Raw genomic sequence first — 25,046 nt, forward strand, 5'->3', positions numbered from 1 at the left:
AAAACATGAAAACTAATTCAAGCATTTTTGAAAATCATCCCCCAAGGTGGTGAGAAAGGTGTTGAAAGTTTGTATAGAGATCAGATATATTGTGAGTGCGGAATGCGGAACTTGAATCTTTGTATAAGGGCATAGGTAAGTACCTATTATGAGAATACAAGAAAAGTAATTTCAGCAACCAACATCAAAATCCACTTGACTTAAAACTTCATACAACTTGCTAAAAAAGAAAAGTACTTAATTTCAACATTGCTTGGATATGAAAATTATAGGTACCTACTAAAGATGTAAAATGTTGAAGATAAGATTCCACGCGGACGAAGTCGCGGGCAACAGCTAGTGTAGACATAAACCTTGTCTGTGGCACAGTAATGACTTCTAATGATGTTCCACAATTGTATTAGATTTTATGTCTACTTTGCGCATATAGCAAGTCGGTGTCCAAAACTGCATATTTCAGAGTTAAAAAAACAAAAATCTGCTAAAGTGGCTCGGACAAATATTTAATTCACTTATTGCTTGACCCTACTTCTGCTTGTCAAAAAAAAGTATTAACAAGCAGTTTAAGTCTAGGGTTAAAAGAATAAGCATAAAATACTGTTGTGGTATGTAAACATTTAATGATAATTACTAATCAATCACTAAAAGTAATCATTTCATAATTCATTCATTTTCATATGGTATTTGCAATAACATATAAACATATTTTTAAACATTTAAATTAGGTATGCCAGTCTTAACACCAATAGACACTTCGATGTATTTTAGCAGCCGCCGCGCCAAGAACCTTGCATCATCAGACTTGAACACATCTGCCGTCATCATGTCAAGACTGAAATAACTTTTGAAAGCCACTAGTTCACCGACATTCACTGCCATAGAATTTGGTGGTAATCCACTAGAATTTACAAGAATAACTCGACGACTCCTCAGGTCAGGGTGTACTTGCATCAAAACCTTCTTAGCCCATTCAAGGCAGAATACTCGACTGGTATCCAAGCCCAGTATAACAAAGTCGATAGAAACTCTTCCAACTAAATCGGAGTGTTCCACGACTTCTTCTAAATGGAAAGAACGTAAGATTGACAGTTTCCACCTGAAATTTCCCTGGGCATGTACATCTGTAAGAGCTTTGGATATCTTTTCGATGATGTCAACATTTGATGATAGTACAACTACGGATAAAAAGTTACTGCTTGTTGTAGGTCCAACCCATGGGGCAATTACCGTTGCTTCTTCAATCACAGACATTCTGCTATAAGATTATTGTTCTTTTGAGAACAATATATTTATTTTCTCGGATATAAACTGACGAGATAACCGCCGTTTGTTTGAATGGGCTTCGGCTGTCAAATGTCAATCCAATCGTACACATCTCACTCTATGCTCTATGGTTGCCAGGTTTAAAGCTCTTACAGACGGGCGTACCGGACCGCAACCTTGGTTCAAAGAAATACCGGGTGCGCTCCATGGATCAGTGATTTCACTCTCAATCGTAGAAATGATGGTGTGTGGTAATACAGCAATCAGTAAGTAATTAATATTACACTACTCTTTGTTTGCTGCTCATATTTCCACCAAATTAAGGGTTTCAAATATTGTGTGAACTGACAACACTAACAGTTAAAATGTCAAACTGACGTTACTACCGTTACTACGACGCGGGAACAGTACATTTTGCGCAAAAACTATAATTATTTATTTTTTTAATAGTTGATTTTAATACGGCTCCAAAGTATGAGGCGACGCGATGATAAATTTCCTGACAATGGCTTCGAAGCCTGGGGCGGTTACATGAACGCGAAAATTTCCAAATTGGAAGAGCAGTTTTCCTCCAGAGTGGGCAGTGAACAAGAGAAATTGTCGGATATATTCAGTGGGGTAAGCATATTTGTTAATGGATACACAATCCCCTCTGCAGACGAACTGAAAACTCTTATGGCAAAGCATGGCGGCGTTTATCACACTTACCAGCGTAGTGATGATTTTATTATAGCATCAAATTTACCTGACACCAAAGTAAAGAATATGTCGTTAGTCAAAGTCGTTAGGCCAGAATGGATTACAGACAGTATATCTGCCAATAAGCTGCTGAATTATAGGGATTACTTACTGTATGGGAACTCCAGATTGCAACCTCGACTTAACTTTGCTAAAGTCAAAAGTGATTCTGAAGTTGATAGTAAGCCTTCAAGTATGCAGAGCACTGTCAGTAAAAGTAATAATGAGAAGTTAGATGATGTTCCAAATGTTGTTAACACTAAGCCAATAAATAATGTATCAGAAGATTTGCCCAAAAGGACAGACCACTCAACAAAAACAGCAGCGGATCCTAATTTTATTTCAGAATTTTATAATAATTCTCGATTACATCATATTTCACAACTCGGAGCATGCTTTAAACAACACGTAAATGATCTAAGAGAGACAGGCAGTTTTGAATTTCCTACTCGAACACAATTAAAGGAGAAAGTTCTTGCATTAAATAATGCCAATTGTCTGTCACAAGTAACATTTGAGGGTGGAAAAACAATCATGCATATAGATATGGACTGTTTCTTTGTATCAGTAGGGTTACGAAAGAGACCAGAGCTGCGAGGGAAGCCTGTGGCTGTCACACATTCCAAGGGCGGACAAGGCAGACCCAAAAGGGCTGGAGTAGACAGGGATACTGAATTCAATTTATACAGAGAAAAGCAAGCTAAAAAATTAGAAAAAGCCACTGGTATAAATGAAGATATCAAATTGGAGACTAGAGTAGATGCTATTGGAGATGAGGATGACAAATATGGGTCTATGAGTGAAATAGCGTCATGTTCATATGAGGCTCGAGCAAAGGGCATTAGCAATGGTATGTTCATGGGTGCAGCTTTAAGATTATGTCCAGACATACAAACCATTCCGTATGATTTTGATGGATATAAAGAAGTGGCTTACACATTATACAACACTGTTGCTCAATACACTCTTAATATTGAGGCAGTGTCTTGTGATGAAATGTATGTTGATTGTAGTGAGCTATTGAAGGATTTGGATATTACTGTTCAAGACTTTGCAACTATCTTGAGAGAAGAAATAAGGACTAAAACCGGGTGTCCTTGTTCAACTGGATTTGGAGGTAACCGCTTGCAGGCTAGGTTAGCAACAAAGCGAGCAAAACCAGATGGCCAGTTCTTCCTGTCTGCAGATCTTGTTGAAGATTTTATTTTTGACATTAAACTGAGGGATCTACCTGGAGTGGGGAGGCAAACTGCTTCAAAATTGGAATCTCTTGGTCATCAGACATGTGGCTCCTTACAGAATCTCAGTTTAGTGTCTTTGCAACAACACCTGGGTATAAAAACAGGCCTTCAGTTGTATGATCAGTGTAGAGGTCGAGATAATAATCCCCTAACATTCCATACAGTGAGAAAATCTGTATCAGCTGAAGTTAACTATGGAATTAGATTCGAGAATAATGAGCAATGCATAGAATTTTTAAAACAATTGTCAGCTGAAGTCCACACAAGAATGGTACAATTTAAAGTTGTGGGAAAATGTATCACTCTAAAACTAATGGTAAGGGATGAAAAAGCACCAGTAGAAACTGCAAAATTTATGGGGCATGGGTTTTGTAATGTTATAAACAAGTCAACTTCTTTACTCAATGCTACAAACGATGTGGAAATCATAACTAGAGAAATAATATCTCTTTGTAACAAACAGAAGATAGACCCTAAAGAAATGAGAGGTATAGGGATACAAGTCACTAAATTAGAATCTCTAGCAAATAAGGTTCAACCGAAAGGAGCTATGAGCAAATTCCTTGTCAATACGAACTCAATCAAACCTGAAAGCAAAAATACGGTAAATCTCCCAGAAATCGTCAATAAAGTAAAACCTGAGCCAGTTCCAAAGCCAACAACACCCAAAAAAACAAAAGCACAGTCTCCCAAAAAATCTCCAGTGATAGGTTCCAATAAAAGTTCACCTGTCGCCTCTGGGAAAAGGCGAGGTAGACCTCCCAAAAATCTATCTTTAAGAGCACAGGTATCAACTTCAAAAAACCTTATGAGTAAATTTTTACATGGACAGAGTAATTACAACCCCCCATACAAACCACCTATACCTGTGCAGACTGTCGTTAAACAGGAAAAAAAGGAAGTTAAAAAAGAAACTGAAGTTAAGAAAGAATCTTCTCCTAATCAGGGTTTACTAGATCTTCCATGGGACAAAGTAAGAGAACTACTAAGAGCATGGTTAGAGAGTGGCCAAACTCCCTTGCCTTACGATATTAATTTGATCGTCACATATATGCGAGAAATGGTTATTAACAAGAACATAGACAAATTAAACATACTTTTGAACTTTCTGAGGAGAAGAATTCGCGAAATGAATAGCAGCAGTTGGATGGAAGTGTATGAGAATATAATGGAACAAGTCCAGAACGCGATGGTCGCTGTTTATGGCAAAAAGCTGTGGGTTGGTAATTAACGGTTTAATTAAGCGTGATGGTAATGATGAGTCACTGATAACTGCCAGTATCAAGACAATGTCTTCATGTAAGGTGTACTATCTATCTTACGACAGCTGAAGTCGTTCTCGGCGCTGTGGGCTTGACAATTGATGATGATTATCATGATTGAGTTGGGATGTGAGATGCTAAAACGTAAAAATAATCAAAGGCTACAAAATAAAACAAACAATGTTACAATTGTTTTATTTATTTTCCATTGTTTCTATTATATAAGACGACCATTTAATATACTTCTTACGATATCAGATACATGAATTTAGCGAAGTTATTGCATGTATCACTTTAATAAGGCTGCCATGCAAGATTCAGTCGTGCATGCAAGTTAGTATACAATTATTATACATCCATTGAAGACACTAACCATTTAACGTCTTTGGCAGCTTTGGACATCACAGGACAATTTTTACATTTGCTTGAACCAATAGCAGATACACTGTATTGCAAATTCAGGGTGCAGCCAATTGCAGCGCACGGTCACGCTACGTACGTTTTTTAGGGTTCCGTACCCAAAGGGTAAAAAACGGGACCCTATTTACTAAGACTCCTCTGTCTGTCACGGCTGTATCTCATGAACCGTGCTAGCTAGACAGTTGAAATGTTCACAGATGATGTATTTCTGTTGCCGTTATAATAATTAAATTTATTTTAAAATGAGAATAGTTCCTCCTACATGAGGACTGCAGGAGCGACCTACATTACGCACGATTCACAAAATGGGGTTAAATTTGCCAATTGTTTAATTCTCTAATCGAGTTACCAATATATTGCAAATAAAAATTAGATTTCTTACTTTTTTCTAGTAACGTGATTTAATTAAACAAATACAGAGACAGTTTTGATTAGCCCTCTACTCATTATTCGGGTAGATGGGGTTTTCAAATTGAGATGATTTGATTGAAGGGCCTTTTCGTAAGAAGTTTATAATATTCTATTCGTGCGTAGCGTGCGCCGCAGTGGCTTTACCGTTACAATAAGTAGAATTGTGTAATATGTACTATGATTTAATAAGAACATGATCTTAAGTAGGTAGAACTTGATTATCGTAAACTTTTAAATGTACCAATACGGTATCACTCATAAAATGGCAGTTAGTATCACTTTACGTTTCGTTAAACACTTATTTAGACGCATTACTGAAAAATGTTAGATGTCGAGATATACCTACGAGAATTCATAAAAATAATATTTAACACAAGAAGTAAATTATTTTTTTCAAAGTTAATACATTTATAATTTATATCACAGTTGCAAATCGCAATAAAGGTAATACATTGATCTTCACTTAATTTTTAAGAAATATAAGTTCATTTATTATTTCGATACAGTCATATTTCCATAAAATATTGGAATTTATGTAACTATAATCCGATATGTTGTATACAAATCAAATTTGTAAGAAATTAATAAAAATGTACTTTTTACTTCATAAGTTTAAACCTAAAACTATTTGTGACAAAAAATATAAGTTCAGCTAAGTATTTGTCTGATGGTCTGACGGTAAATAACAATAACAACAAAAAAATCTAAGAAAAGTAAAAAAAAAAACACTAATCCCCTTATTCATAAACGTTTACTAAAGTTAACAAACCGATAATAATCGTTTGTCCCTTTCCGACGTATTGGTATGATGGAAAGGGACAAACGATTATTATCGGCTTGTCAACTTTAGTAAAGGTTTATGAATAAGGGGGTAATTCCACAACACATTTGTTAGTCTAAAGAACACTTAAAATTAATGCTTTATTCTCAGTGGCATATCAACCGAGGTCAGTGGCAAATGGTGCCCCGTTCTTGTATGGAAAATGTTATATGGGATATGGGACCCTCTTGCGCGTATGGCATGGAAAATGTTATATATCCTGCGCGTACACATGCGTATGGCATCACGGATAGTTCGTGGCATTTTGCCCGCCACTGAATTCCACTAGTAAAATAATATGTACCACATGGCATTTAAGTTAGGGCCGGTTTTTGAAACTGCGGCCCGTTTATAAACTACTTGCATTTCATATAAAAATATGCTTTAGCACTTAAAGCTACTTTGCTATTGGTGAAATGCTAAGAACTTCGAATCTAAATTTTTGTTGCCCGTTTGACTGCGTTGATCAACTATTTACATATGTAATGTTGCTTGCACACTTTGCATAGTATAGCTGGAGCAAGTAGAGCAATTCACGGTAGCAATTGTTTTGACAGTTAAACTAGATGGCCCTGCATGGGGCCATGTGGGCCACAGTATACGTAGACGTGTTAATAATTTTTCTGATGTCAAATTGTGTCAAAATTCCAGTCCACGAAAGTTAGCATTTTTACCGCGTAGATCGCGATCATCGCTTTCAATTAAATAAAAAAGGTTGCCTACCGCTGCGCTAGAGTGAGATGATAATAATATTATTATCTGCATATATATCACTTTCTCAGATGGCTCCTTTTTTTACAGGATTGCAAGCAGGACCATAGTACTAGGTTTTATAGCCTATTCCATATGGATCTGCAAAGAATCTGCAAAAATGTGTTTCGAAAACCGTTCCGACTATGATTTATAATTCCACAGACACAAAAAGTGGTACCTCATCATTAGCCGTACGAATGTCCCGGTTATTTGTTTAATAATATTTGCCAATGTTTAAGGTCTCCGAATATTACTCAAAAGATCTTCCTACAACTCGGACAACTTTAAAATTGTAACTACAGATCCAAATGAAATAGACTAAATTGCATTTTTGTCTATGATATTCACTTAACGTCAACGCTGGCAACTAAGGGTTCTCGACGGCGTCTCACGCAGTCGAGTTGGCGGAGATCGAGTGCTTCAGCTTCGAGTCGATGATGATCTCGTCGCCCGACCGGATGTTGTAGGAATATAGCTGCTTGGTCGGGTACTTCATCTCTTCCGGCCCCTGATGACACTCGAGGAAATTTAATTTATAAATTTGGTATATAGTAAGTATAGAAAAAAAAAACAAGCTAAAATATGTGCTACAAAAATAAAATAATAAAATAAATATAACTGACTGGTTGACTGGTAGAAAATGCCTCAAATCATCAAGTCCACATTTTAACTTTTTACTAATTTGACTTGTTCTTGTGCAATAAAATTTAAAATGAATAAATAAGGGGACAACTTACACAGATCAACCTTGCCCTAAATTAAGCAAAGCTTGTACTATGGGTGCTAGGCGACAATATACATACTGATTTAAACTTTCACGATTATTTAACATTATGAAACTACACAACGGGACTTAATCGCGTATTTAAGTTTTTAAGATTTACCTCCGACGTTTCGAGGACGGCGTTGTTGTTTAAAAACTTAAATACGCGATTAAGTCCCGTTGTGTAGTTTCATAATATACATACTTATATACATAGAAAACACCCATGACCCAGGAACAAATATTTGTGTTCATCACACAAATAAATGCTCTTATCGGGATTCGAACCCAGGACCATCGGCTTCACAGGCAGGGTCACTACTCACTAGGCTAACTCTATTACTAAGCCTCCGCTTTCTGTCTGTCTGGAGGTATGTAGATGCCTACTTATTTTTAAAATATTACAAGATATTTGAACTTTTGCTTTCATTTCATCCCATCCAGGCGACGTGACAACATTTAAGGGTTCAGTCCATGGAACCCTAAAAATATAGGTAATACATTGATAGAAAAGATGAATGGACTATGTGAAAGAGGAGTTAGACGACATGAAAACAAACAATGTAAAAACAGGGCTGTTTGTTAGTTTCAGTTTAGTAGAGGTTTAGGTATTTACCTGTGAGTCTCTGAGTTCTTGATCGACGTAGAAGAGTCTCATTTTGGACGCTGGAAAGCCTGCCAAACGCTCCAGCCTAGTCTTCAGGTCGGCGACAGTTCTGAAATAAGCAGAATTCAAGATAAACAAGGACAAAAGATATACTTAAGGGTGGTATTCCACCTATCCAATTTCTTGGTCCAATGTATATTGCGTCTCAGATTTTGCTTTAATGAGAGAGTGAGACGCACTGACATTGGACTCGTGGAATACCACCCTAAGGTAAAAAAATATTGTGGCTACAAATGTGACAGAGCTCAAAGCAGATGGCTCCATGTACAGCTCTATCTCATTCAGTTGTCAAATGTGCGTCTACATACTTCTTACACAGTCTTAATATTGTTTGGTCTATGATTGACACGGCGTTGTAACAAAAATCAACTCTTAATGTAATGAAAATTAAAGTTACATATTAAAATCGTTGAACTATGTAATTAAATGAAACATCATCTTTTCTATCACAACTTACAACGACCGTTTTCTTAGTATTCTACGCGTTCTATCTCGCGCGTACAGGAACACCGCAGTGCATAAAAAAAAGGAAAAGGGTTCTTGAAGAGAGTAGGTACGACTTGACTTGGTGATCTGCATCTCGGGTTCACTGAACCAGCGGGCCCAGCTTGCCATGGACGCTCCCAGCTCCTAGGGTTGTTCTTTACCTGTAAACGTCAACGGTACGGACTTCGCTGTTCTCCCCGCCGGTGAAGGTGATCTGCACTCGCTTCTCGGGTCTCAGGTCCACGGACACCAGCGGGTCCAGCTTGCCGTGGACGCCCCCCAGCTCCTAGGGTTGTTCTTTACCTGTAAACGTCAACGGTGCGGACTTCGCTGTTCTCCCCGCAGGTGAAGGTGATCTGCACCCGCTTCTCGGATCTCAGGTCCACGGACACCAGCGGGTCCAGCTTGCCGTGGACGCCCCCCAGCTCCTAGGGTTGTTCTTTACCTGTAAACGTCAACGGTGCGGACTTCGCTGTTCTCCCCGCAGGTGAAGGTGATCTGCACCCGCTTCTCGGGTCTCAGGTCCACGGACACCAGCGGGTCCAGCTTGCCATGGACGCCCACCAGCTCCCAGTACCTGGAAAATTAGTTGAGAGGTCATTATGACGAAAGTGGACGAGCGCGCGAGAATGCTGAATGCCTTTCCATACCAATGGTAGCCCCATTGTCCTCTCTGGATAGTAACCACAACTATGCCCCTTCGTTTTTCTTTTTTTTTTGTAGTTAGGATGTCTGAGCATGTAAAATATTATATGGAAGTCCGGTCCATTGAAGCTTTCATCAGTATCATACCAAACATTTCATAAACACATTCCAAGTAGTAACTTTAAATTACATGCTCCTAACTACGAAAAAAAAAATGAAAGGGTTTAGGTAATACTCCTAATGTAAGTTTTCCGTGTAGGCAGTTGTTAATATTCCGCAATACCTACCTAATCCTAGTCTATTTAAAATATGTACAAACATACTTTTACCTACACACATTTATGGTATTCAGATTAATAGGCATTTTTACAAATATTAATGCAAATTGATGAATTTTAACTAGGTAGAGTTTCTAATAATATAATAGTGTAATATTTATCGCGACCTTCATGTGTTTCGCCATTGTACCAAATACGCATCATATTATATTCATAAGCACAGATACAGCCATAAATATGTACACAGATTTCCGCCTTATTTCCAATGACATAAGGTCTGAATGTGTATAGGTAGTTAGCTATTATGTGAGGGCGAGAGGTATCATTGAAATTTGCATGCCACTTTAGTCATTTAGGTCGCAATTTCAGTGCGAATTCACAACCCACACCTGATCATAATAATTGACCTTCAAATCCAGTCTTATTTTCCATGTAACTGCACATAATTATATGCTGTAATTATAATATGTACCTAAATACTTATCTCTAAGTAAACAGAGTGATAGAAATATAAATATAACCACGTTTTCTTGGCGTTCGATTCTTATTCAACGAGAATCCTTATGTTCTTAATAAAAAAAAACTATGTCATGCCCGTCCAAATCTTAGCTCAGAAACTAGACTCAGGTTTAAAAAAACTTAAAATTCGGTTTCTTTCAGCAAACCAATAAAAGGTCCCTCAAGAGGCGGTTCCGCTGGTGAAATATTTTTCAATTTATATTAAAGGTTAATCATCTGAAATGATAGACTGTATCTACATAATATATATATATATATATCTATGGCACTACAGTCGTACAATATAGCTATCTACAGTAAACATTGAATAAAGCATACGAGTAAAGAATAAAGGACACACTTATGCAGTAGAATGAGATGGAATATTTTTCAATTTCATCATCATCTTCGCGTCTGTCACGGCTCATGGAAGTCTGGTGTCCGTTTGACAACTAATCCCAGGTATTGGCGTAGGCACTGTTTTTACGAAAGCGACTGCCATCTGACCTTCCAACCCAGAGGGTATACTAGGCCATATTGAGATTAGTCCGGTTTCCTCGCGATGTTTTCCTTCACCGAAAAGAGACTGGTAAATATCAAATGACATTTCGTACATAAGTTCCGAAAAGGTCATTGGTATGAGCCGGGGTTTGAACCCGCGACCTCCAGATAGCAACTTGCACGGTCTTGCCACTAGGCCACCAGCGCTTTTTCAATATTATTGGAATATTTTTCAGTTTATTTTAACCACTATTTTAACTAATAACCATTTACCTATCCGGACGGTCGCTCTCCGGCTCAGTGTTGCCAACTTGGCATAATTGATGCCAGATCTGGCATATTTTCACTTGCTTTTTGGCACCACAATTTTCCATTTAGCATCCGGCATATTTTTTAGCATAATTTAGTCTAAGCCAAGTTTGCACCAACTTGGCAGCAACAATATGCGCCATCGCCTTATGCGGTTCATATTTTCATATGAATTTTGACTTTTGTGGACGGATGGACGTCGACTGACTATATAAAGTTGGTCAAGCAGATCTTGTCAGTAGAAAAAGGCGCCAAATTTGAAAAATGTATGTGTTTTAAGTATCTAATTTCAAGTTGACATATTAGCATTTTTTTTAGGATATTTCAAAAAACTTTGGCATAATTTTGGCATAATCTAGACATTAGTCTAGCATTTTTTCAAAATCCAAGTTGGCAACACTGCTCCGGCTTCTCCATGTAGTACCGAATGAAGGCCCTCTCGGCGGAGTCCCGCTCCTCCTCGGGCACCGCTCCTCCTCCGTTCAGGGTGCGCACACGAGGCAGCCGAGCCACCAGCAGCAGCCGCCGCTATTAAACAAAAAATAAAAACCATTTACCTATCCGGGCGGTCGCTCTCCGGCTTCTCCATGTAGTACCGAATGAAGGCCCTCTCGGCGGAGTCCCGCTCCTCCTCGGGCACCGCTCCTCCTCCGTTCAGGGTGCGCACACGAGGCAGCCGAGCCACCAGCAGCAGCCGCCATTAAACAAAAAATAAAAACCATTTACCTATCCGGGCGGTCGCTCTCCGGCTTCTCCATGTAGTACCGAATGAAGGCCCTCTCGGCGGAGTCCCGCTCCTCCTCGGGCACCGCTCCTCCTCCGTTCAGGGTGCGCACACGAGGCAGCCGAGCCACCAGCAGCAGCCGCCGCTCGTGCTCCGTGGATTCCAGGCGCTCCCATAGCGGCCAACCCTGAAAGAAATAAATAAAAAATAAGATGGATTGTATCGATGTAGTCTGAACCCCTAGTGCAAATTTTAGTCGATAGCGTGACGTGACATACGCGTTTGCGTTAAGGGGCCCACTGTTTGCCAGTACCCATACAACCATTTCCAGTCGCCGTTACGACGCGGTGTAGACACATCTTGTGTCGACACCGTCTGTTTCGGTCACAATTCCAGTCGCAGAGTCGTCGCCGTGTCGACACAGTTACCAGAAATGGGGAAGGGTCGACACATGACACAAAGTGACATAAAGTGTGGTCGCCGTGTGCACACATTGTTACTAGTTTGCGACTACTTTATGCCAAAATCATTCGTTCATTCGTTCATTTTGTTCCTGTCAAATGGAAACTGTCAGATGGAAAAATAGTTAAATAAAAATAAGTGACATTAATACGCCATCTCTAAAACGGATTACAAGACGTAATTATATATTGTTTGCATTTATATTACAATAGGACTTAAATTATTATGGGGAATTAAACTGCTCGAGTGATTTGATAAACTAAGTGTAATATAATCAACGCGCCACCAAATTGTTTTAGTTTAGCCGGAAATGAAATTGTTTACTTCTCAGTGCCTGTGTTCATAAATATGTTATTTGATGCATTTTTAGTACTTCGATGCGTATACTATACTTAAATAACAGAAATAACGCTTTACATACTACGAAACTTGTTAATTATGATGTATAAATATGGTTTAAGGCTGAGAAATATTGCAGTCACAAAGTAGTCGCAAATGTTTCGACTTTGTGTCGACTCTGTGTAGACACATGACACGCGCTGTCAAATGTAATAACAAAGTTACTGGATTTTCAAAATGGCTCCTTGTGTTCATTTGTTTTCAGATATTCTCAAAGTGTAAAAATGCCGTGGTCAGAGATGGGACTTAATAGATTAACTGTTTATTCGACTAATTAATGGAATTAAAAAAGTTAATCCTCAAATTTTAATCACGATTAGTTTAGTCGACCTAACATAGATTGAAATTTAATTAATCTGAACATTAATCGAATAAATTGGAAGTTGACAGGGGGCCATTTTTGTACGTAAAAATAATAGAAATGTCTTGCATGCAGATGGTAGCCAAACACTTTGTCATAAAAGTCGAAATGGGTGTCGATTTATAGGTTTTAGGGAGTGACGATTTCGAAAATGATGACCATTTTGGAATCTCAAATGGCGGCCATGCACTGTGTCATAAAAGTCGTCATGGATGTCGTTTTATACGTTTTAGGGGGCCCCAATTTTGAAAATGATGACCATTTTGGAATCCAAAATGGCGGCCATGCACTATGCCATAAAAGTCGTCAGGGGTGTCGTTTTAGAGGTTTTAGGAGGCGCAGATTTCAAAAATGATGACCATTTTGGATTCCAAGATGGCGCCCATGCACTATGTCATAAAAGTCGTCATGGGTGTCGTTTTATAGGTTTTAGGGGGCCCCGATTTCGAAAATGATGACCATTTTGAAATCCAAAATGGCGGCCATGTACTATGTCATAAAAGTCGTCATGGGTGTCGTTTTATAGGTTTTGGGGGGCACAGATTTAGAAAATGATGACTATTTTGGATTCCGAAATGGTGGCCATGCACTATGTCATAAAAGTCGTCATGGGTGTCGTTTTATAGGTTTTAGGGGGCGCAGATTTCGAAAACGATGACCATTTTGGATTCCAAGATGGCGGCCATGCACTATGTCATAAAAGTCGTCATGGATGTCGTTTTATAGGTTGTAGGGGGCCCCGCTTTCGAAAATGATGACTATTTTGGAATCCAGAATGGCGGCCATGGACTATGTCATAAAAGTCGTCATGGGTGTCGTTTTATAGGTTTTGGGGGGCGCAGATTTCGAAAAGGATAACCATTTTCGATTCCAAAATGGCGGCCATGCACTATGTCATAAAAGTCGTCATGGATGTCGTTTTATGGGTTTTAGGGGACCCCGATTTAGAAAATGATGACCATTTTGTAATCCAGAATGGCGGCCATGCACTATGTCATAAAAGTCGTCATGGGTGTCGTTTTATAGGTTTTGGGGGGCGCAGATTTCGAAAATGATGACCATTTTGGAATCCAAAATGGCGGCCATGCACTATGTCATAAAAGTTGTCATAGATGTCGTTTTATAGGTTTTAGGGGGGCCCCAATTTTGAAAATGATGACCATTTTGGAATCCAAAATGGCGGCCATGCACTATGCCATAAAAGTCGTCATGTGTGTCGTTTTATAGGTTTTGGGGGGCGCAGATTTAGAAAATGATGACCATTTTGGATTCCAAAATGGTGGCCATGCACTATGTCATAAAAGTCGTCATGGGTGTCGTTTTATAGGTTTTAGGGGGCACAGATTTCGAAAACGATGACCATTTTGGATTCCAAGATGGCGGCCATGCACTATGTCATAAAAGTCGTCATGGATGTCGTTTTATAGGTTTTAGGGGACGCAGATTTCGAAAATGATGGCCATTTTGGAATCCAAAATGGCGGCCATGCACTATGTCATAAAAGTTGTCATAGATGTCGTTTTATAGGTTTTAGGGGGGCCCCAATTTTGAAAATGATGACCATTTTGGAGTCCAAAATGGCGGCCATGCACTATGCCATAAAAGTCGTCATGTGTGTCGTTTTATAGGTTTTGGGGGGCGCAGATTTAGAAAATGATGACCATTTTGGATTCCAAAATGGTGGCCATGCACTATGTCATAAAAGTCGTCATGGGTGTCGTTTTATAGGTTTTAGGGGGCACAGATTTCGAAAACGATGACCATTTTGGATTCCAAGATGGCGGCCATGCACTATGTCATAAAAGTCGTCATGGATGTCGTTTTATAGGTTTTAGGGGACGCAGATTTCGAAAATGATGGCCATTTTGGAATCCAAAATGGCGGCCATGCACTATGTCATAAAAGTTGTCATGGGTGTCGTTTTATAGGTTTTAGGGGGCCCTGATTTCGAAAATGATGACCATTTTGGAATCCAAAATGGCGGCCATGCACTATGTTAAAAGTCGACATGGATGTCGTTTTGTTGGTCATGGTCATCATTTACTCACGGCTTATATGACAAAGTGCAAGGCAGACATCTTGGAATCCAAAATAGTCATCATTTTCGAATTCTGCACTCCCTAAAACCTATAAAACGATATAAATAAATAATAAATAATAAATATTATAGGACATTTTTTTACACAAATTGACTAAGCCCCACGTTAAGCTCAAGAAGGCTTGTGTTGTGGGTACTCAGACAACGATATATATAATATATAAATACTTAAATACATAGAAAACAACCATGACTCAGGAACAAATATCTGTATCATCATACAAATAAATGCCCTTACCAGGATTCGAACCCGGGACCATCGGCTTCATAGGCAGGGTCACTACCCACTAGGCCAGAGTGGTCGTCATATAGTGGTCGATATCCATGACGACTTTTATGAGAAAGTGCACGGCACACATCTTGGATTCCAAACTGGTCATCATTTTCGAAATCGGCACTTCCTAAAATCTATAAAACGATATTCATGACGACTTTTATGACAAAATACGTAGCCGCCATCTTGGATTATAAAATGATCATCGTTTTCGAATTCTGCACTCCCTAAAACCTATAAATCGACATCCGTGACGACGCAAGTTATCTTTATTTTCAGATCTAACAAATTGCTACAGAATACAAAGGACAAAAAAAGAAGCGAGGAGGTAATGAAACAAGCAAAAATACAGATGATTCCTCGACGCAATTGGATGCTTCTTAAATTGTGTCCAGATTTTTTTGTCATAAAAGTTTTTATTTTTCACATATTACTCTCACAAGTTCCGTGACATTTTGTCCTTGTAATTTTTTAAGTAAATGTTTTTGTTTATCTATGAGGATCTCACTAGAATAATATAATCAAGGTATGTTTAAATATTTGATGATTGAAATAGTAACGCAAAAAAAAAATTATATTTGTGTCTTATATTCCTGCCGAAGACTTTTATTTTTCCTTTTCCTTCTACACAAGTTTGGTCAAGTAATAAGAATTTAGGGCTCTCAATTTTATTTTGACTCCTACAACAGTAAAGCTACGAGGCCATGTTTGGTATCGTTTTCGTATAAATGCGCAGTACCAAATTTAGTTATGGTATCACATTGACACCATTCCAAAGTAAAAACATATAAACTTACTTTCTTTTAAACTCCTCTTCACGCTTAAACTGCTGAACAGTTTTAATTTAAATTTAGTACACATATATTTTGAGTCCCGAGACAGGACATAATAAGTTATCTCAAAAATCATCCTTTAAAGGTGTGAAATGAGGTGTAGAGGGGAATTCAGAATTGACTTCTTGAAGTTAATACTGTTTAAGTTTAGGTTTGAAGTCATGTTTTTTTTATCATTTTTAACTAAATCAAAGATGTAGACCATCCCAAATTTAATGTAAATCGGTTCAGCGGTTATTGATTTCCCGTACAAATTTCCACGCCACTTTTCACACCTTCAAAAGATGATTTTGGTTATAATATCTATCCTATGTCCTGTTCCGGGACGCAAACTATTTCTATACCAAATTTCAACGAAATCGGTTCAGCGGTTAAGCGTCAAGAGGAGTTTAAAAAAAACCGGCCAAGTGCGAGTCGGACTCGCGTATTCGTACATTAAGTCCGACTCGCGCTTGACTGCACATTTCTAATAGGTTTTCCTGTCATCTATAGATAAAGAACTATTTTGTGTATTCAGACGCACGAGTGATCCCATAAGAATTCCGTTTTTGCTTTTGAGGTACGGAACCCTAAAAAGATTTTTTTTAATTTTGTGGAATGGTGTCAATGTGATACCTTAAATGGATTCAGCAACCCAGATTTATACGAAAACGATACCATACACGGCCTAGCACCTTCACTGATGTAATATATCAAGATAACATTGAGAGCCCTAAATAAACTTTCAAGAGCGGATATCTCAAAAACTATTCAACATATCGAAAAAATTGACTGAATAAACTTGTAACAAATTAAATTAACTTTCATTTTGTATAAGTGGCCATGTTGCTAAGATGCATAGTTTCCGAGATATAATCGAAAAACCGGAAAATGGGACCTTCAAAGCCCCCTCTCACCCCCCGCTCAAGGGCTACGGCCGAGGACTTTTGATATGTTCACCTCCTAACTTGTCCAAACCAAGTTAAGGAGTCAAAAATTGTGTTCCGAGCATTTCCCTCTACAACTTTATTGAGCATTCGTTGCCTGGCCTAGTAGCGTATTGCATTTCTTTAAAAACTTTTCTGTCAAAGGTTGACGGGTGTTGGGTGTTTATATGGTTTTGGTCGATTTTTATCATTCGCATCGCCCATGATGACTTACTAGAATTACAAGCACACGAGACACTAATTGTAGTTTGACAAACCTTGGTTTTCAAGAGGTATTTTATATTGACATTTGCTGTCACAAATTTGCTGTCAGATTTAGTCGCAAACCGCACGCAAAGTGCACACAAATGTGTCGACACCTTGTTACGGAAAAGTGTACACACGGCGACGACACTTTGTTTCGAAACAATTCTAGACACATTGTGTGGACTCTGTTACGACACATCTGACATTTAGTTACCACTTTGATGATTCTGCGACTGGAATGGTTATATGGGTACTGTTGTGTAGGGGTACTGTTTGTGTATTTTGGTATGTCGACTAAGACGATTCGTATGTTGATTAGACATTATGGTGTAGGTAATTTTTTCTGAGTGAGTGACTTTCCGGGCCACGTGGCGTACCTTGGGAGAGGCCTATGTCCAGCAGTGGACTGAAACGGGCTGATGATGATGATGAGTGACTAATGACCAATTGCGTCAAAGCAATAAAAGTTATAGAAACAGCGTGCTCTAAACAAGCCGAATAAGTAAGGGCAACAGCTGCTCGCAGACCTAACTTCACGGATTCTTATTTAGGTATTTATTTATTAGACGCACGGTGTAGTATTACTTAGTGTAGGTATTACTAAGTAAAATTCATTTCGTTTCATTACCTATTAAGTACAGTATAAGTACCTACTTCTGTCGTGGCCGTATCTTTGCTAGCTACCTCATATATCATGAGTCAAATAGAGCTCCAGATCAGATATAGTGTCTGTAACCTCCCATAGAGGGAAAATAAACTACATTGGTATGTAAATTTAAAAAAAGGAACCCATGTTCTCCAGTATAAATATATCCGGGTCCCCATTACCATACAGTCACGAGTTCAGCAGACGAACAAAGCGATCATGGGATAAACAAAAAGTGTGGCATATTTAATAGGTCTCTCATCTCTCAAGGATAGGACAACCTTCCTTATTCGGCGTTAGGACTTCGCAAGCGCAGACCGTGTTTTGCTATGAAATCGATGGTATATCTTATTTATGAATAGGTTTGAACGCCGTCGTCAACTTTGCTAAAATGGAAGTACGAGTAGTTTAGGTCAACAATTCTTGACAAATTCAAGAGCTTAAGAGAGAAATAAGTCTCAATTTCATTCAATAGAACTAATTGATTATTTATGGCATGACTCCTGTATAATTATTAATTAAGTCTAGGCACTAAAGCAATACTTAGAATAAAAAGTGTTATTGATCGCAGAAGAGATGTAGTCTTTGAAAAAAAAAATTAATTTCAAAGTTTGAGCGCTAATCTGGCAAATAAAGAAATTCTATTCTATTCTAAGTAGATGACACTTATACGCTTGTATGTTTTGTATAACTAGTACAGTCGCCATCAGATATATCGGAGCGGCCAAGGTGTTCACAATATCTGAACGCGCACTCTAACGCCTTGACAATAGAGGCGTGTTCAGATATTTGTGAACACCTTGGCCGCTCCGATATATCTGATGGCGACTGTACGTTGGTAAACGGATTTTCAAACGTCGGCTTTTGACACCCACAGCTATTGTATAATGGACACAGCCGTGTGAAATTCGAAGCAAGAATTTTTAAGTATTTTAAGACTTTACATTACACATCTAATACAATCGATGAAATAAAAATAAGTCTCGATTCCCCTCAATAGAACATATTGATTAAAATTACACGCGCGTAAGCATAAATAGCATAACTAACAAGGAAGGGTACCCAACTGTCCGACTCCGATTTGATTTATTTTGATATATGTTATAGAGTAGTCTAAAATAACGGACACGTATTTTTTTTTAGCTGCCCTAACTCAACCTGTTAGGAGAAAATGGCCTTCAAAGTACTGTAAATTGACCAAACCTTCTAATTTCTGAGAAGAACTTTTTTCAAAAAAAAATGATAATTAATACGTGTCCGATATTTTAGACTACTCTATAACATATATCAAAATAAATCTAATCGGAGTCGGACAGTTGGGTACCCTTCCTTGAAAGTCCAGGCAATACTAAGTAGGTATAATTAAATAATCAATTCCGGTAATAATATCCGCAGTCAAGATTCTTTGTTTTGCACGATCAAATGTGACCAGCCTTGCCGGACGGTATTGACTAAAAACGGAAGACGGAACCTGCGTGCGTCACACGCAGGCCCTGAGCATGCTTATATACCTACCTTAGTCCCTTTACTAAGTTATGGCCTTAATACATATTATTATAAGTAACAGGCCAAATGACCTCTTTTTGGAGTTCAGTGTTCAGTCTCCGCTTCAAATAGCGAAAGTTGTAAGTATTATCTTTGACTATAGGTAACTACATGACTATTTATTTAGGTCCCATTCATCTTTTTGGGTAGGTACATGCGCAAGATGCGGAAAGTTTTCCAAAAAGTTAAAAATATCGGGCATACATTGTATATGAAAATTCAAATTTGTAATAAACAAAATGGCGTCCGTTCCAACCGGTAACGGTTCCGTTCCGACTCCCCATATAACCATTCCAGTCGCAGAATCATCAAAGTGGTAACTAAATGTCAGATGTGTCGTAACAGAGTCCACACAATGTGTCTAGAATTGTTTCGAAACAAAGTGTCGTCGCCGTGTGTACACTTTTCCGTAACAAGGTGTCGACACATTTGTGTGCACTTTGCGTGCGGTTTGCGACTAAATCTGACAGCAAATTTGTGACAGCAAATGTCAATATAAAATACCTCTTGAAAACCAAGGTTTGTCAAACTACTATTAGTGTCTCGTGTGCTCGTAAGTAATTCTAGTAAGTCATCATGGGCGATGCAAATGATAATAATCGACCAAAACCATATAAACACCCAACACCCGTCAACCTTTTACAGAAAAGTTTTTAAAGAAATGGAATAAGCTACTTAGGTCAGCCAACGAATGCTCAAAAAAGTTGTAGAGGGAAATGCTCGGAACACAATTTTTGACTCTGTAACTTGGTTTGGACAAGTTAGGAGGTGAACATATCAAAAGTCCCCGGCCGTAGCCCTTGAGCGGGGGGAAGAGAGGGGGCTTTGAATGTCCCATTTTCCGGTTTTTCGATTATATCTCGGAAACTATGCATCTTAGCGACATGGCCACTTATACAAAATGAAAGTTAATTTAATTTGTTACAAGTTTATTCAGTCAATTTTTTCGATATGTTGAATAGTTTTTGAGATATCCGCTCTTGAAAGTTTATTTAGGGCTCTCAATTTTATCTTGATATATCTACATCAGTGAAGGTGCTAGGCCGTGTATCGTATCGTTTTCGTATAAATCTGGGTTGCTGAATCCATTTAAGGTATCACATTGAAACCATTCCACAAAATTAAAAAAATCTTTTTAGGGTTCCGTACCTCAAAAGCAAAAAACGGAATCCTTATAGGATCACTCGTGCGTCTGTATGTCTGTCTGTCTGAATACACAAAATAGTTCTTTACCTATAGATGACAGGAAAACCTATTAGAAATGTGCAGTCAAGCGCGAGTCGGACTTAATGTACGAACCCTTAATACGCGAGTCCGACTCGCACTTGGTCGGTTTTTTTTAAACTCCTCTTGACGCTTAACCGCTGAACCGATTTCGTTGAAATTTGGTATAGAAATAGTTTGCATCCCGGAACAGGACATAGGATAGATCTTATAACCAAAATCATCTTTTGAAGGTGTGAAAAGTGGCGTGGAATTTTGTACGGGAAATCAATAACCGCTGAACCGATTTATATGAAATTTGGGATGGTCTACATCTTTGATTTAGTTAAAAATGATAAAAAAACATGACTTCAAACCTAAACTTAAACAGTTAACTTCAAGAAGTCAATTCTGATTTCCCCCCTACACCTCATTTCACACCTTTAAAGGATGATTTTTGAGATAACTTATTATGTCCTGTCTCGGGACTCAAAATATATGTGTACGAAATTTAAATTAAAACTGTTCAGCAGTTTAAGCGTGAAGAGGAGTTTAAAAGAAAGTAAGTTTATATGTTTTTACTTTGGAATGGTGTCAATGTGATATCATAACTAAATTTGGTACTGCGAATTTATACGAAAACGATACCAAACATGGCCTCGTAGCTTTACTGTTGTAGAAGTCAAAATAAAATTGAGAGCCCTAAATTCTTATTACTTGACCAAACTTGTGTAGAAGGAAAAGGAAAAATAAAAGTCTTCGGCAGGAATATAAGACACAAATATAATTTTTTTTTGCGTTACTATTTCAATTATCAAATATAAACATACCTTGATTATATTATTCTAGTGAGATCCTCACAGATAAACAAAAACATTTACTTAAAAAATTACAAGGTCCAAATGTCACGGAACTTGTGAGAGTAATACGTGAAAAATAAAAACTTTTATGACAAAAAAATCTGGACACAATTTAAGAAGCATCCAATTGCGTCGAGGAATCATCTGTATTTTTGCTTGTTTCATTACCTCCTCGCTTCTTTTTTTGTCCTTTGTATTCTGTAGCAATTTGTTAGATCTGAAAATAAAGATAACTTGCGTCGTCACGGATTTCGATTTATAGATTTTACGGAGTGCAGAATTCGAAAACGATGATCATTTTATAATCCAAGATGGCCGCTACGTATTTTGTCATAAAAGTCGTCATGAATATCGTTTTATAGGTTTTAGGAAGTGCCGATTTCGAAAATGATGACCATTTTGGATTCCAAGATGTCTGCCGTGCACTTTGTCATATAAGCCGTCATAGATGTTGATTTATAGGTGTTAGGAAGAGCAGATTCGAGAGATCGAAAATGATGACCATGACCAACAAAACGACATCCCTGTCGACTTTTAACATAGTGCATGGCCGCCATCTTTGATTCCCAAATAGTTATTATTTTCGAAATCTGCGCTCCCTAAAACCTATAAAACGACAGCCATGACGACTTTAATGACATACTGCATGGCCGCCATTTTGGATTCCAAAATGGTCATCATTTTCGAAATCAGGGCCCCCTAAAACCTATAAAACGACACCCATGACAACTTTTATGACATAGTGCGTGGCCGCCATTTTGGATTCCAAAATGACCATCATTTTCGAAATCTGCGTCCCCTAAAACCTACAAAACGACATCAATGACGACTTTTATGACATAGTGCATGGCCGCCATCTTGGAATCCAAAATGGTCATCGTTTTCGAAATCTGCGCCCCCTAAAACCTATAAAACGACACCCATGACGACTTTTATGACATAGTGCATGGCCACCATTTTGGAATCCAAAATGGTCATCATTTTCTAAATCTGCGCCCCCTAAAACCTATAAAACGACACCCATGACAACTTTTATGACAGTGCATGGCCGCCATTTTGGATTTCAAAATGGTCATCATTTTCTAAATCGGGGCCCCCTAAAACCTATAAAACGACTTTTATGACATAGTGCATGGCCGCCATTTTGGAATCGAAAATGGTTATCGTTTTCGAAATCTGCGCCCCCCAAAACCTATAAAACGACACCCATGTTAACTTTCATGACATAGTGCATGGCCGCCATTCTGGATTCCAAAATGGTCATCATTTTCGAAAGTGGGGCCCCCTAAAACCTATAAAACGACATCCATGACGACTTTTATAACATAGTGCATGGCCGCCATTTTGGAATCCAAAATGGTCATCGTTTTCGAAATCTGCGCCCCCTAAAACCTATAAAACGACACCCATGACGACTTTTATGACATAGTGCATGGCCACCATTTTGGAATCCAAAATGGTCATCATTTTCGAAAGCGGGGCCCCCCAAAACCTATAAAACGACATCCATGACGACTTTTATGACATAGTGCATGGCCGCCATTTTGGATTTCAAAATGGTCATCATTTTCTAAATCGGGGCCCCCTAAAACCCATAAAACGACATCCATGACGACTTTTATGACATAGTGCATGGCCGCCATTTTGGAATCGAAAATGGTTATCGTTTTCGAAATCTGCGCCCCCCAAAACCTATAAAACGACACCCATGACGACTTTTATGACATAGTGCATGGCCGCCATTCTGGATTCCAAAATGGTCATCATTTTCGAAAGCGGGGCCCCCTAAAACCTATAAAACGACATCCATGACGACTTTTATGACATAGTGCATGGCCGCCATCTTGGAATCCAAATTGGTCATCGTTTTCGAAATCTGCGCCCCTTAAAACCTATAAAACGACACCCATGACGACTTTTATGACATAGTGCATGGCCACCATTTTGGAATCCAAAATGGTCATCATTTTCTAAATCTGCGCCCCCCAAAACCTATAAAACGACACCCATGACGACTTTTATTACATAGTGCATGGCCGCCATTTTGGATTTCAAAATGGTCATCATTTTCTAAATCGGGGCCCCCTAAAACCTATAAAACGACATCCATGACGACTTTTATGACATAGTGCATGGCCGCCATTTTGGATTCCAAAATGGTCATCATTTTCAAAATTGGGGCCCCCTAAAACGTATAAAACGACATCCATGACGACTTTTATGACACAGTGCATGGCCGCCATTTTGGATTCCAAAATGGTCATCATTTTCGAAATCGGCACTCCCTAAAACCTATAAATAGACACCCATCTCGACTTTTATGACAAAGTGTTTGGCTACCATCTGCATGCAAGACATTTCTATTATTTTTACGTACAAAAATGGCCCCCTGTCAACTTCCAACCGAGATTTAATCGATAATTTATTCGATTAATGTTCAGATTAATTCAATTTCAATCTATGTTAGGTCGACTAAACTAATCGTGATTAAAATTTGAGGATTAACTTTTTTTATTCCATTAATTAGTCGAATAAACAGTTAATCTATTAAGTCCCATCTCTGACCACGTCATTTTTACACTTTGAGAATATCTGAAAACAAATGAACACAAGGAGCCATTTTGCAAATCCAGTAACTTTGTTATTACTTTTGACAGCGCGTGTCATGTGTCTACACAGAGTCGACACAAAGTCGAAACATTTGCGACTACTTTGTGACTGCAATATTTCTCAGCCTTAAACCATATTTATACATCATAATTAACAAGTTTCGTAGTATGTAAAGCGTTATTTCTGTTATTTAAGTATAGTATACGCATCGAAGTACTAAAAATGCATCAAATAATATATTTATGAACACAAGCACTGAGAAGTAAACAATTTCATTTCCGGCTAAACTAAAACAATGTGGTGGCGCGTTGATTATATTACACTTAGTTTATCAAATCACTCGAGCAGTTTAATTCCCCATTATAATTTAAGTCCTATTGTAATATAAATGCAAACAATATATAATTACGTCTTGTAATCCGTTTTAGAGATGGCGTATTAATGTCACTTATTTTTATTTAACTATTTTCCCATCTGACAGTTTCCATTTGACAGGAACAAAATGAACGAATGAACGAATGATTTTGGCATAAAGTAGTCGCAAACCCGAAACAATGTGTGCACACGGCGACCACACTTTATGTCACTTTGTGTCATGTGTCGACCCTTCCCCATTTCTGGTAACTGTGTCGACACGGCGACGACTCTGCGACTGGAATTGTGACCGAAACAGACGGTGTCGACACAAGATGTGTCTACACCGCGTCGTAACGGCGACTGGAAATGGTTGTATGGGTCGTTAATTGCGGATATTGATTTCGTCCCGAGGTCCGGTGCAATCGCAATGTCGTAAACGGACTCATC

General features: G+C 38.4%; 3 protein-coding genes across 3 annotated transcripts in view; 1 reads left to right on the forward strand and 2 right to left on the reverse strand.

Moving 5' to 3' along the window:
• Positions 1–599: 599 nt before the first annotated feature.
• LOC134671103 (uncharacterized) lies at positions 600–1,346 on the reverse strand. Its single transcript, XM_063528883.1, has one exon. It carries the CDS (start codon positions 1,249–1,251, stop codon positions 709–711), a length of 543 nt encoding a protein of 180 aa, XP_063384953.1. The 5' UTR covers positions 1,252–1,346; the 3' UTR covers positions 600–708.
• Positions 1,347–1,655: 309 nt separating this feature from the next.
• LOC134671382 (DNA repair protein Rev1) lies at positions 1,656–4,693 on the forward strand. Its single transcript, XM_063529221.1, has one exon. The coding sequence runs from the start codon at positions 1,738–1,740 to the stop codon at positions 4,471–4,473; it is 2,736 nt and encodes a 911-aa protein (XP_063385291.1). The 5' UTR covers positions 1,656–1,737; the 3' UTR covers positions 4,474–4,693.
• A 1,506-nt stretch (positions 4,694–6,199) lies between these two features.
• Positions 6,200–25,046, reverse strand: part of LOC134671383 (tubulin-specific chaperone cofactor E-like protein) — a 54,737-nt gene continuing 35,890 nt past the window's right edge. Inside the window, exons 5-8 of the mRNA XM_063529222.1 lie at positions 11,782–11,966; positions 9,270–9,401; positions 8,288–8,387; positions 6,200–7,416 (exon numbers count right to left, since the gene is read on the reverse strand). Coding sequence (XP_063385292.1) covers positions 7,297–7,416; positions 8,288–8,387; positions 9,270–9,401; positions 11,782–11,966 — 537 coding nt within the window. The 3' untranslated portion in view covers positions 6,200–7,296. The remainder of the gene's footprint in view (positions 7,417–8,287; positions 8,388–9,269; positions 9,402–11,781; positions 11,967–25,046) is intronic.

This window comes from Cydia fagiglandana, chromosome 15, assembly GCF_963556715.1.
Source record: "Cydia fagiglandana chromosome 15, ilCydFagi1.1, whole genome shotgun sequence".
In the NCBI taxonomy this organism is placed as follows: domain Eukaryota; kingdom Metazoa; phylum Arthropoda; class Insecta; order Lepidoptera; family Tortricidae; genus Cydia; species Cydia fagiglandana.